This window comes from Rhipicephalus microplus, chromosome 10 (genome assembly GCF_043290135.1).
Source record: "Rhipicephalus microplus isolate Deutch F79 chromosome 10, USDA_Rmic, whole genome shotgun sequence".
NCBI lineage: Eukaryota > Metazoa > Arthropoda > Arachnida > Ixodida > Ixodidae > Rhipicephalus > Rhipicephalus microplus.
The window spans coordinates 83,324,409-83,336,714 of record NC_134709.1 but is presented as its reverse complement, the minus strand read 5'-3'; the positions used below and the strand labels follow the sequence as shown (position 1 = coordinate 83,336,714).

General features: G+C 45.3%; 1 protein-coding gene across 18 annotated transcripts in view; it reads left to right on the top strand.

Moving 5' to 3' along the window:
• Ssdp (Sequence-specific single-stranded DNA-binding protein) overlaps positions 1 to 12,306 on the top strand; it is a 108,291-nt gene that overhangs the window by 82,094 nt on the left and 13,891 nt on the right. For 13 of the 18 annotated variants that reach the window (XM_037432204.2, XM_037432203.2, XM_037432194.2 and 10 more), the window contains 4 exons: positions 290 to 328; positions 4,288 to 4,351; positions 7,312 to 7,371; positions 12,164 to 12,234. In XM_037432204.2, the coding sequence (XP_037288101.1) occupies positions 290 to 328; positions 4,288 to 4,351; positions 7,312 to 7,371; positions 12,164 to 12,234 (234 nt within the window). The remainder of the gene's footprint in view (positions 1 to 289; positions 329 to 4,287; positions 4,352 to 7,311; positions 7,372 to 12,163; positions 12,235 to 12,306) is intronic. The other 5 variants (XM_037432206.2, XM_037432200.2, XM_037432197.2 and 2 more) reach the window with 1 other exon arrangement.

The following is a 12,306-nucleotide window of genomic DNA, read 5'->3' as shown; positions in this document are numbered from 1 at the left end:
TGTCAGCTCTTGAAAGTGAACTGCTCGGTATGATGCTGCTTTGTTTGTTTTTTGTTTTTCTCAGTCAGCATGGTGAAATATAATCGCATCTGAATGCAGTTTTGATGTGTGTTTCGGAAATTTTACATAGACTGTGAATTGTTTTTAATTTTTGGCAGTTACGATATTACATTCTTGCGCACTCCATTTTCAGCAATATATAGTCGTGTGGTGATGATTTGTTTGGAGTCCTGTCTCTTTTGTTTCTAATAAGGTGGCTGTGGTTTCTCTTCCTTTTCTCTCTCTACAGATGAACTACTCTTCAGCGTCACCTGGTAGCCACTATGGGGTGAGTGAGACCGGCTGACCAGTCTATCCTCTTGCTTAGCTACTGTCTGCCGCGGGGGAGCAGTGGTCAAGGGGGCTGCTGATCCGAAGGTCGCTGGTGCGATCCCGGCTGCAGCAGTCGCATTTCGACAGACGCGAAATGGTAGAGGCTCGTGTGCTGTGTGATGTCGGCGCACGTTAAGGGATATCAGGTGGTCCAAATTTTCATAGCCCTCCACTACGGCGTCTCTCGTAATCATATCGTGGCTTTGGGACAGAAAAACTCCAGGTATTATTGAATATTATCTTGCTTGGCTACTGTCGCATGACAACTAGAAGTACTTGCTGTGTGTGTGTTTCTGGTTGCACAATTGTTGTTCGTGTGTGCTCCTCTCGAGCACAACATAAAGTTTTACTGCATAGCCCTGGCTGAAGGCGCAGGCTTGTCATATTTTTTCGTAATGTTGGCCAGTCGTAATGTCGGCCATGCCACAAAACTGCCACTATGAACGGGTACGTGCCACAGAACTTGTGCAAGTCCCTCTACCCACCACTACGGCATGACCTGTAATAGCCCTGAGAAAGAGTACAGATAGAGAAAGGAGAGACATAGATGAGAAGAATGTTATAAAAGAGGAAAAAAATTCTCGCTAAAAAAAAATTCATGAGGTGTGATTAGAACATTGTAAGCTGAGCATCCTGACCACTTGGCTATCCAAGCCTGCAAGCATAGCATAGCCTTGTATAGCATACTGTGGCGAGAAGGTGGGAAAGGGCAAAGTGCGAGGAGCCACGCGTCTTGAAGCTAAACGTGTGAGTTGATGAGGATTAAAAGCGGCTTTGCATGTCTTAGCGCAAGAGAAACGGATAAATGTTCATTTAGAAACAGTGTTCCGAGTGAGGCCCGGTGTCACCCTAAGGTGGGAGGGTTCCCTAGTCCAGGAACCCTCTGGCTTCGACTGCCCTCTTGACCCTTGCGACAAGTTGTCGCTGGTCTTCCAGGTCCTCGAGGACGAGCTTGGCCTGCCACGTTTCCATTAACAATAAAACATTTTTTTTTTTGCCAGTGCTCGGAGAGCAGGTGCTGGAATCGAGGAAGATTAAACGCTCGCACTTGGTACATAAAGATGCGTGCGTGTTCTTGAATAGGGCATGTCGCTGGAGTCATTGTGTTAGCAGGTGGCCTTGCCTTCTTCAAGGCAGGTACTGGAAGTGGTTCATCTGTCCATCTCGTCCAGCTTCCGTACCTTCTCTAGTTGCTGTATTGAAGAAAACTGGACTGCACACCCCCGTCCAAGAGTATACATCTCTGCCTTGCGCTCACGACATAACATGAGTGTAAATGTCTCCTGGTCGTTTGTCCAGCACGGCTGAATATGGAGGCTGGGGCGCAGTTTTGTACACGTTGTGTGATAGAATGCTCAATTGCGCCGCCCAGGATTGGTCGAAGCTTGTCTGATGGTCAGTGAGAACAGAAACCGGAAAAAGGCAGTGCTGTCAGTCATCTTGTTGTCTATTAGGCAAACACCGGGCACAGAGTGAATGGCGAAGTCATTCCGTCCCTAACAAATTATATAAAATTGTCTCCGGTCGGCTCGAATTGCACTGACACGCAAGCACTCGCGGTGGAGAGCAATTCATCCTCGTTTTTTGCACCTAGCCTGTCAATATTGCGTGCAGGACAGTAGTAGTCAAGACCAGCGATAATGCTGAAGGTTTCACGACTAATGAGAGATGCCACGTTCTACCGTTGACCAGATTACTGATAGCTATAATATAATCTATAATATAATATAATCTCAGGCCAATAGCTGGTGAAAATGTCCACCAGCTGTTTACTTATGAGTGCTTCTGTCATATGATACTTTCAGAAACAAGAAATTTTGACTTGAACCAGCACGACCACCAAACCTCTCATGAAATTCTGACACTACCTAGCACCTAATCAAGGCATTAACGCACAAATTGTTGGTCATTGTGCTCTTTCATTTCAAGCTGTGAAGAACAGTGTCCTCAGATATTGATAATCAGGCATACTAATAATTGCATTCAAAAATCTATCTGAGTTCTTTTCTATCGGAATTCACCAAGAGACGATCTGATGTGACGCATTCTTTGGGGTGCTTTCCCTTTGCTTATTCGATGTTTGCTTCCTTGCGTTCCCAATTTCCACCACGCAAAAAAAAAAACCTAAGACATCGATTGCAACGCGCACCCATTTTTCTCGCTGGCCCGCACGATCACACTACTCGAAAAAACGACTCCTTTCGGGAGCATCTTCCATTTAAATATGAGGTACAGGCGAAGCTTGTGCCCATCTGACGTGTAACAGAGCATTGCCGTCACTTTAGTTTTACCGTGGACCGATGTCAGCATGCGAACTTGCTTCGTCCCCTTCTTCTCGACGGTTGTGGTGCCAGGCATGTCGAAGTAAAGAGGCGTCTGATCGGCATTCCCGATTTGCCCAAGCAGGTAGCCGTTGTTGCGCCACAAGTTTAGGACGAACCTCTGAAAACTGTGAAGCTTTTCATCGTACTCCTCGGCAAACCTTTTCGCATATGCATGTTCCCCTTCGGAGGGAAAAGCCTTTCCTCTTCATAAAGTTAGTTAGCCAGCACCTGCTCGCTTTAAACTGGCTCCGCATTAGACCTTTTTCTAAGACTAATTGCATAGCCTGCAGTTGGAGCAGTCCTGTCGTCACGGGCCGCTGTGCCGCTCGCTGCTCAAGCACATACTCGCCGAGCAGCTCTTTAATTTGCGGAAACCGACCCTGCTGTGGTCCACTGAAGCCTTTGCGTGAAGCTTTGCTGTCGACAATCTTCTGCTTTTGTTTCTGCCGGTCCCGCGCGCACGTTTTGGGAACTCCAAACGACCGCGATGCGGCCCGATTTCTGTCCGTTTCTGCACACGCGATGACTTTTCTTTTAAAAGCGGCATCGTGGTGCACTAGAGTTTTTGGAGTCGGCCCTTCCACGCCGTCGATGCTAATGCACTACTAGATGACGAACTTCTCAGCACACGTACGAAGTGCTGCACATGGGAAACACACAGGCAGAAATGGCCAACGCGCCATGCCGACGCACGTTGGGGGCGGCCATCTTGGATTTGCCGATGGCAATAGATTGACCGTAATTTTTTTGTTCGTACTCGATTCTAACGCGCATGCGATTTATGAACTCGCTTAACCAGAAAAAAGGTGCGCGTTAGATTCGAGTAATTACGGTAAGTTAGTTAGCCAGCACCTGCTCGCTTTAAACTGGCTCCGCATTAGCCCTTTTTCTAAGGCTAACTGCATAGCCTGCACTTGGAGCAGTTCTGTCGTCACGGGCCGCTGTGCCACTCACTGCTCATTCACATACTCGCCGAGCAGCTCTTCAATTTGCGGAAACCGATTCTGCTGTGGTCCACTGAAGCCTTTGCGTGAATCTTTGCTGTCGACAATATTCTACTTTTGTTTCTGCCAGTCCCGCACGCACTTTTCGGGAGCTCCGAACGACCACGATGCAGCCCGATTTACGCCCGTTTCGGCACACGCGATGACTTTTCTTTTAAAAGCGGCATCGTGGTGCACTCGTCAAGTTTTTGGAGTCAGCCCTTCCATGCCGTCGATGCTAATGCACACCAAGATGACGAACTCCTCAGCACACGTACGAAGTGCCGCACATGGGAAACACATAGGCAGCAATGGCCGACGCGCCATGCCGACGCACGTAGGGGGCGGCCATTTTGGAATGCCGATGGCAATAGAATGAACGTATTCATTTTTTTTTTTCGTACTCGATTCTAACACGCATGCGATATATGAACTCGCTTAACTGGAAAAAAGGTGCGCGTTAGATTCGAGCAATTACGGCAGTCTCGAACGCTCCAGCCTTCGTCGACGTCACGACCACGTGACATCATTGCGCCCCTATGTGGGGCAGGACCGAGCCATTCTGGACGGCACGCAGTTAAGAGTCCATCTGTTTTTCTTTTGCGCAGGGTCCACCGGTATCGGCATCGGGACCTCCAGGCCCTGGTACGCCCATCATGCCAAGTCCGCAAGGTGCGTGATCGGCCTATCACCCTTTGTCAATTGTGGATTTCTTTTTTTGAGTGCCGATAAATTATGTACCCTTCCCGCCACCCACCTTCTTTCACCGCCACAGTCAATGTTGTGCTAGTCTGTATGCACGCTTTTTGTGATCACAGCCCTGCCGACAGGTGAGCAACGTTTCTGGCCCGGTGTCTGCACGCTTATATTTACGTTCGAAAAGTATAGCTCATTACTAAGAAATGGTGAATGCCTATTTTAAATGCTTTGAAGCAGCTGCGTGTGTAGTCATGGCTTTTTAGTGAATTTCGAAATGCACTTTGATGCCAGAGAGGCAAATTGTGGGTAAATGACGACCTTTGATCTTATTGGATTTGGGTGAGCGTAGGAGGTGCGAATATAGGGCCAGCGTTTCAAGAAAGGAGTTTTTTTTAATGTCGCCGGAATGACAGTACCGGAAATCGTTCCTCGTTCAAAATACAGTAAAAGCTTGTTAACTTTGATTTGACAGGAACAGGAAAGAATTAACCAAGTTCCAAATGATAAGTATCAAGAGAGTGATGAAAAGACGTCTCCTACAGGAACACTCCTTCATACTAAATACAAAAATACGTGTACCATCAAGGAAGAAGAATTAAAGACAGAACAGAAAGGTCGTCAGTTCAGACTTAAAATTTTCTTGCTTGATGGTATGAGTTTTTTGTTTTTTTTAATAAGCAGGTACCAACTAGCCCAGCAAAAAGGTGTACCGATTTTTTTGACGACAGTTGATTGAAAATTGGCTCCTTGATTTTTTTTTGACGAATTCATAAACACTGTCACTTTTCATTGGAGCAGATTAGAAGTTGCAATTCTAATCTTCTTGAAACTTCTTTCACAATGTGGTTGTGGCACAAGACTGCCATGTCTTAATTAGCCCTTGCTCTGGGCTCTTTGTGCTTGGTGCCGTATTGTCATAATAAACTGTGCTGTGGTCACTCATGACTAAATTAACAGCTGTTCGACTTCATTAAACGATGTGTATGCTGAATATGACCGGAGAGCACTTACGAATCGTTCAATTTTTGAAATTAACAAGCTTTTGCTGTTCAAGCTTCTGCATCAAAACCCTGGCTTTGCACACAATGGCTTCTCTTGTTCACCTAGTGGTACTTACTGAGCTTTCCTGTGGTTGGGTTTTGCAGTAGCTTACCAATAGGAAAAAAAAAATACAGCATTTGGTAAAAATTGTGCACGCATGGGCTTTGTGTTTTAATGTGTAGCAGTGACAAAACTGGGCTTAGTCAGTAAAAGGCTTGATCCTCTCCCTTGTTCTTGCTTTTTTGTTGTTGTTGTTTTTGTTCCTTGATGCTTTTAGCCTCTGCGCATGCATTGTCATCATTTCTTGGCACAGTTTACTCTTTTGCAAGCACAAGTTGCATTAGGAGCATATGCACTGCACAAAGGGATGGCATAAGAATTGAATCTGGCCTTTGGGCATTATCGGTCTGGCTACATTTTTCTGTTTCTTGTGATAAGGACTTAGTGGTTGGAAACTCGTTTCTAAGCCTAGGTAAGCTTACTAAGTGTTGTCGTCATGTCTGAACAATGGGCCTAGCAGCTGAGGCCTATGTGTGAACACGCCCTGACACTTGCCAAGCTTTCTGTTTGGCTGGTACCATCATTGAAGTTCGATTTTGTACATTCGCCAGCTTTCGTGAATGCTGCAGCCTATTTTTATTGTTATTTTTTCGATTGGTTTCTTAGCTGAATTTAGGTTTGGGGACTAGGCTAACCACTAAAGTGGTCTAGTAGTTAATGTATTGCACTGCTGAGTCAAAGATCCCGTGATCGAATCCTGGCCACAGTGGCTGAATTTTGATGGAGACGAAATCCTAGAGGACTGTGTACTTAAGTTTAGGCTAGGTGCGAATTAAAGAACACCATGTGGCGAAAATTTCTGGAGCCCTCTACTATGCAGTCTCAAATGACCGTGTTGGGGTTTGGGGATTTAAAGTACCGACAGTTATCATGGGAACTAGGCTTACAGCTTTGGCTTGTTTGCATCTGCTGTTTTTCTAAATCGTTGTGCTCGCATGTTGAGGGAAACCTTGCCAAGACATGTCTGACGGCATGTTTGTGTGTGCTGTTGTACATAGTTCTAGACAAAGCGCTTGCCCGCTTCAGATCGTGCGCAACTTCTTGTCAGCACTGTTATATTATTTTTTTACTCCTTTTTGGAAGGTCACTGGGTGGTCCATTCGTAAAACTGCCCGCTTCACTTTTCAGGTCGGTAAGTACAGTGCTCTAGGGAACAATGCTCTGCTTGATTTGGCCCTCATGCGAGTGCACCAATTTACAGACACTTGGGGCGGTGTTCTATAAGTGTTCGCTGAATGGACTGTCCCTTTCAGTGCGTGCCGATCAGATAGAGATCAAAGCTGGGGCTCACAATTAGTACTTGCACGCTTGCTCTCGGGATTTATCCGATTTTAGCACGCTTTAAATGAACAGTCCACTCCATGGACACCTTTGAAATGGCTTCCCTGAAAGTGCAGCAAGATCCGCAGTTAAAGGTAACACTCAAGTGAGGCACGTTTGATATTGCTGGCCCCTTAACTGTCAGCTCATAGCTCACGCACTTCACTAGTCTGTCAAAAGGTGTCTGAATTTTGAGCCACCAGTAGTCCTGTGTAAGTCTAAGCCACCATGTTATTCAAGTAGAGCGAAATTGGTACATGCACTGGGCACGCAGCTTGTGTCCCTAAGTGTAGACCAGTATGTTCAGGGTTCGCTTTTCGCAAGAGCTGCTCACATTTTAGTGAAGCTTTCGCTCAACGGCGAACAGTGGTGGCCGAGTGCAAGGCAGAGCGCCACCCGGTGACCTTCCACCGTCGCCAACCCAGCCCTTGATTGTTGTTGTGCTGTCGCTACGCTGGCCGCCCCCGTCCCCTCCTACATGTGTTGTTGTCCCCCCTGGCGTGTGTTTGTAGGTACCCCCGGCCCCTTCTCCCCTGCCAGCCATCGAATGAGCGCCCCCAACGCTAGACGAGGTGATGATGACCTTTGACCCCTGCTGCTGCTCTGCTGTCCGCCTGACACTCCTCCTGCACGCTTTTTGTTGCGTTTGTCCCTTTCCCCTCCTCTTCTTACTTATTATTATTTTTCATTCAGCTTGTTGGCTCCACACATTAGAGCCCCCATTTAGATTAGTACGAAAATAGGGCAGCTGTCCGAGGGGCTCATTATGTGCTCTAAAACCATAAGTAATGCCCCCTGGTCTGTCGATATTGTTCATGGTACATTCGACTGGCCACCACCACACTCGGAGCCAGGTGGCAAAAATGCGGTGCTCGCTCTTGATCCGAGCTGAGGAGTTATAAGAAGGCCTGAAGAGGATGCACGTCACTGCATCTTCTGTTGCAAACAGACGATTTGCAGGGGTCGCCTGATCAGATCTCGAGTCACGTTTTGAGTCCAAAGTGAGAGCGCCTAAGAGTGCTCCGAGATTCGAGGGTGATGCTTTGAAAGCACGAGTCGAGCATATAAGGAGCGCTCGATTTCGGCCAGCCAAACGTAACGCGCGTCGCCAAAGCGCTTTTGAGTGCTTGAAAACAAAGCTTGCTAGGGTTGTGGCTTGAGCAAGTTGGTTCATGCTTATAAGAGAGAAAAACAAAGCAAAATTCGGGCAAGACACAAGAAGAAGAAGGCACAACAGCAGCGCTGACTTACAACTGACTTTTCGACATGTGGGCACATATGAGCCTGGACAGTAAAAAAAAAAAAAAAACATATGATGGCCGTATCTCCCATCGATATGTGCCTCCACCAGCTACCACAAATGCATGCTTTGCATATCACCTATGGTTCAAGAAATCCAGTTCTTTTTGGGAAAGGGTTACAGAGAGCATGCTCACACAGTTAGTCTTGACATGTTCTATTTGTGCCACTTCAATTATTCAAGCGCTGTGGTTGTGCCTTCTTCATCTTGTGTCTTGTCTTAGTTTTGTGCTGTTTTTTTCCTCGTGAGAACGACCACTCGAATGTACCATCAGATTAGGGACTTTAAATGGCTCAAAGCACTAAACTCGTTTGTTTTCGACGTTTTGGAACCGACTTCATTCCATCTTCAGTGGGATGCAACAGTAGGGCAACCTTTGAACTCTAGTGGCACATATTGTTGCTGTTATGTGAAGAAACATGTGCGGCATCACAGCAATGTTGAAGTTAAACTTCATACTAGAGAAAGTAGTTCATAATGTTGGGGGGGGGGGGGGGGGTGAGAAAAGTAATTTCAACTCCTGACCCTTCCAGCCTTCTCTGTTCTTACCCAAATTATGAAAGTATGCTTTGAAACTTTGCCCAGGTGTCCTTCTTCGTGCTCTTTTAAAGAAGGAACAAAGATGGCTCTAAAACGTCGGAAACTAAAAATCCATCTCGTCTTCCGATTCATCCCGAAAGTTCCAATGAATTTAACCCTATCTGACAGGCGTTTTGTTCTATAGCTTTTGGGTGCCATTTGCACTAAATGGCCTTAGTCACATGTGTACTTAACCTAAGATTGTTCTAGTTAACTGAAGGTTGTTGTCTGAGACCTAGGTAGTTGGAAAAAGTAACGTGCAACTTGTAACAATGAGTCCGAAAGAGATGGACACTTACAGTGCTTATGGATTGAAATGTATCAAGTTAGGTCTACCTAATATTCTCGATTTTATTTCCACGGTCTTCAGTGTAAATCATAACGTAGCGATTTCGACTCATATGGTTACTTTAGCGCCAATGTGACTTTTATAGCGACCAGATTTGCAGGGACATGACATTATCGACACGAACAGTGCATAACAGTTGTACTGCTGAAATACTTGATGTTTTTGAATCCGTAAGCACTATACATACATGAATGTCATAGTTATAACCCACTAGACTTTAGCAGAAAACTCTAAAGGGAACCCATGTTGGGTATTTCTTGAAGTGTTGTGCTATAGTAGGGCGAATCATAATATACTCCCATGAATGCATGTGTGTGTGTTTATCATCGTATGTCACCAGTTACTTGGTTATCCAGGCCTTTGCAGAATCAGTCTTACATGAGCATACAGTGGCATTTTCGGACAGTCTTTCTTTCCAAAGTTAGCTTTCATAAAGTGAAAGCTTTACTTTGACTGCAAACACCTTGGTATTTGCAGTATGCCTAGGGGCAGACTTCGAAATAGTAATATTTGCAGATTACTGATTTACTGGAAGCATAAATATTAGTGACCTGAGGGGGTGTTTCTGCGTGGCGGTGTTGAACTGAACTAGACAAAACACAGAGCTGTCACTGAAGTGGCTGTACTTGGAGTACTTAACTGGTGGTATAAATATTTTTGGGAAGGTTGCACTGTTGTATTTGTTGCCTTTTTAAAACGTTTTTTTTTTCTAACAGAAGCTTTTGTCGTGTTCAAAACAAAAGGACGTGCCTATAGTTGTGTTTAAACGAAGTGTCACCGAAATGTTAATGCTGGTGGAATCCAGCAATCTGCTATTCTGTAAACACCTTAGCATGTACTAGACACTGTGTTATATCTCCAGAAAATAGATAGATGTTTATGTAAGATGAAGATTAGATAGCCCTGTCATTTTGCAGTAGGCCAAACTTTTGTAAATGCCTCGTCTGAAGCTTGGTGCAGCTTGTTCATGACAAGTTGGCCATACTGTGACCAGAAACTAATCTTAAGAAGATAACAGTGCACACAGACGAGGACAAAGAGAAGCGAAATGCGGCACAGCGGTTGACTTGTTAATTTGTACCACCAACCAGCCCACCAAGCCGTCCAGGAGCTTGGATGAAAGTCGGCGCAAATATGATAACTTGACAGCCTAATTAACAATGTATTCCATTATCTGCTCTACTGCTCTTTGTAGAGTTGTTCTTGTTTCAGCCAACAAGATTGGCCCTAGGTAGCGAAAGGAAGCTTTCTTATGACAGACGACGCTAACATAACGCAGTCGACATTAACGGGTGTAGATAGGTCGACCACACCGTAGCATGAATGACCACGGTAATGTGTGCCAAACTGTCGGCTAGAGTGAGTTGAAACAGCATGCGATTTGCGTTGCTTTATTAATGGCATTCAGGGTTCAAAGATTATTCTTGCATCACTGCATTGGGCTGTGTTTCTTGTAGTTGGTTGATGCTGAGGCAATGATGCTTAGGTTGGCTTCTTACACTGCATTTCGTACGTCAGATGTAGTGCTATGGAAACTAGTGAGGCCTCTTGATGTGTTTGCATCGAAAAATAGTTTTGTGATTTCTCCACCACTATTGCAATTTTTTTAGACTAAGTATTAAATAAAGATGCTTTGTGCCTTCATAAACAAGCATGAATAATTGTACGATTGTCACTACATTCTGTATAGTGTAGAATTTTTGTTTTCATACTGCGGCCTCCGTAATCAGTTCTCATAGTGCGCAGCCGATTGTGGAGGTTGCATTTACAAACGTGACATCCGAGCGCGAGAACTGTGGACCTGCATGTGTTTTTGCCAGCCGAAGTGCTTTCATGGCCTCTGAAGCATTGCATGAGTACTTAATACTATGCGGCATTCGCTTTCTGTGAAAATGAATTAATGGTTCGCATTTTCTGTAAGTTGTTAGAATCTATGTTGACGGCTTAGCTCTCAAGGATAACTTTTAATTGCGTTTTGTGTGCGTGGGAGGTAGGACATGGCTCATTCTCACCAATAGTCCCAGCTTTTAGGATGTGGCTGTTTATTTGACTCGTTTGGGCACTCTAGTGTAATCTGGACCTGTTTAGTTGGAACCGGGGAAATTCCTTCAAATACAGTAGATCGGGGGAAGCTTCATGCAATATGCATACACTGGCCACGTCAAAGGCACATTAACCGCGGTTTGGAACGTCGTACGGTCGCAGTGTGCTGAAAGTAACGTGTATTAAAGCGGACACACAACATCTTTGACTTTGTTAATTAACGCAACTTCATGTCCATGCTAATTAACGCAACTTCATGCCCACATTGTCATATGATGAAACCAGTTCTCATAGAAATTGTCGTATTTGAGCTGCGAATCCACTGAAGCTGGATTCACTGAAGCTGTTTGTCAGCTGAAAGTAGCCAGAAGGCATGCAGTGTTCAAGTGTGGTAAAGGTTTGCAAGCTATAAGACAGTTACGGCCATTAGACAAGAAATATGTGAGAGTATGGTACTGCCTTTTTAAGGTACGCTCCTTAAAGGATCAGAGCACAGAGTTTCCTACACTCAAGAGAACTCTTGTGCTAGTGCCTATGGAAGCGGTAAAGCGTGGCAGCTCTGTCAGCATGGAAATTATGGGTTGTACAGATTTGTGAAAGCGTTGTTCTTTTTGCTTTGTTTGGCTCCGTGTGGCTGGAGTCATTTTGTCGTGAGATGCAGTTCAGCAAATTTCCAGGGCTTCACCACCTTAACTTTTTCAGGCTCATCAATTCAAATATGCTCACAAAATTCACAACATTCACATCTTTTATTTGAGACAAATTCCAAAACACTGCTACAAGCAAAGACGCAAGTGCGTTCAATGCCGCAAGCTCGAAGATTAGACAAATCTGGGTACTGTCCAACATTCCCGTGGTAGCTGAATGATTGCAGCACCAGAGTTCCCTCTAGATAATTTTAAGAAACTCTATGGATCACAAAACGCAAGTACAAGGCATGGATGCATGGTGTCAACTCCGCGATTTGTGATTTATGGTCTTATGTGAAGTCAGCTTTGGAGCCCAGATGAGCGTGCTAACAGCTGTAGGATGTGCATCGTACAAGTCACGTTTCCATCTCTGACCTCTTTTCTTGATGCGTGCATGTGCGCAGATTCTTCAAATTCAGGAGGTGATGGAATGTACGCCATGATGAAGCCCGTTCCAGGCGGTGGAATGCCCGGCGTAAGTTTGGGGCACTGCCCCCCTTGGCGCTTTCATGCCTTTTGGCTACGTAGTGGCATTCACTATATGCGT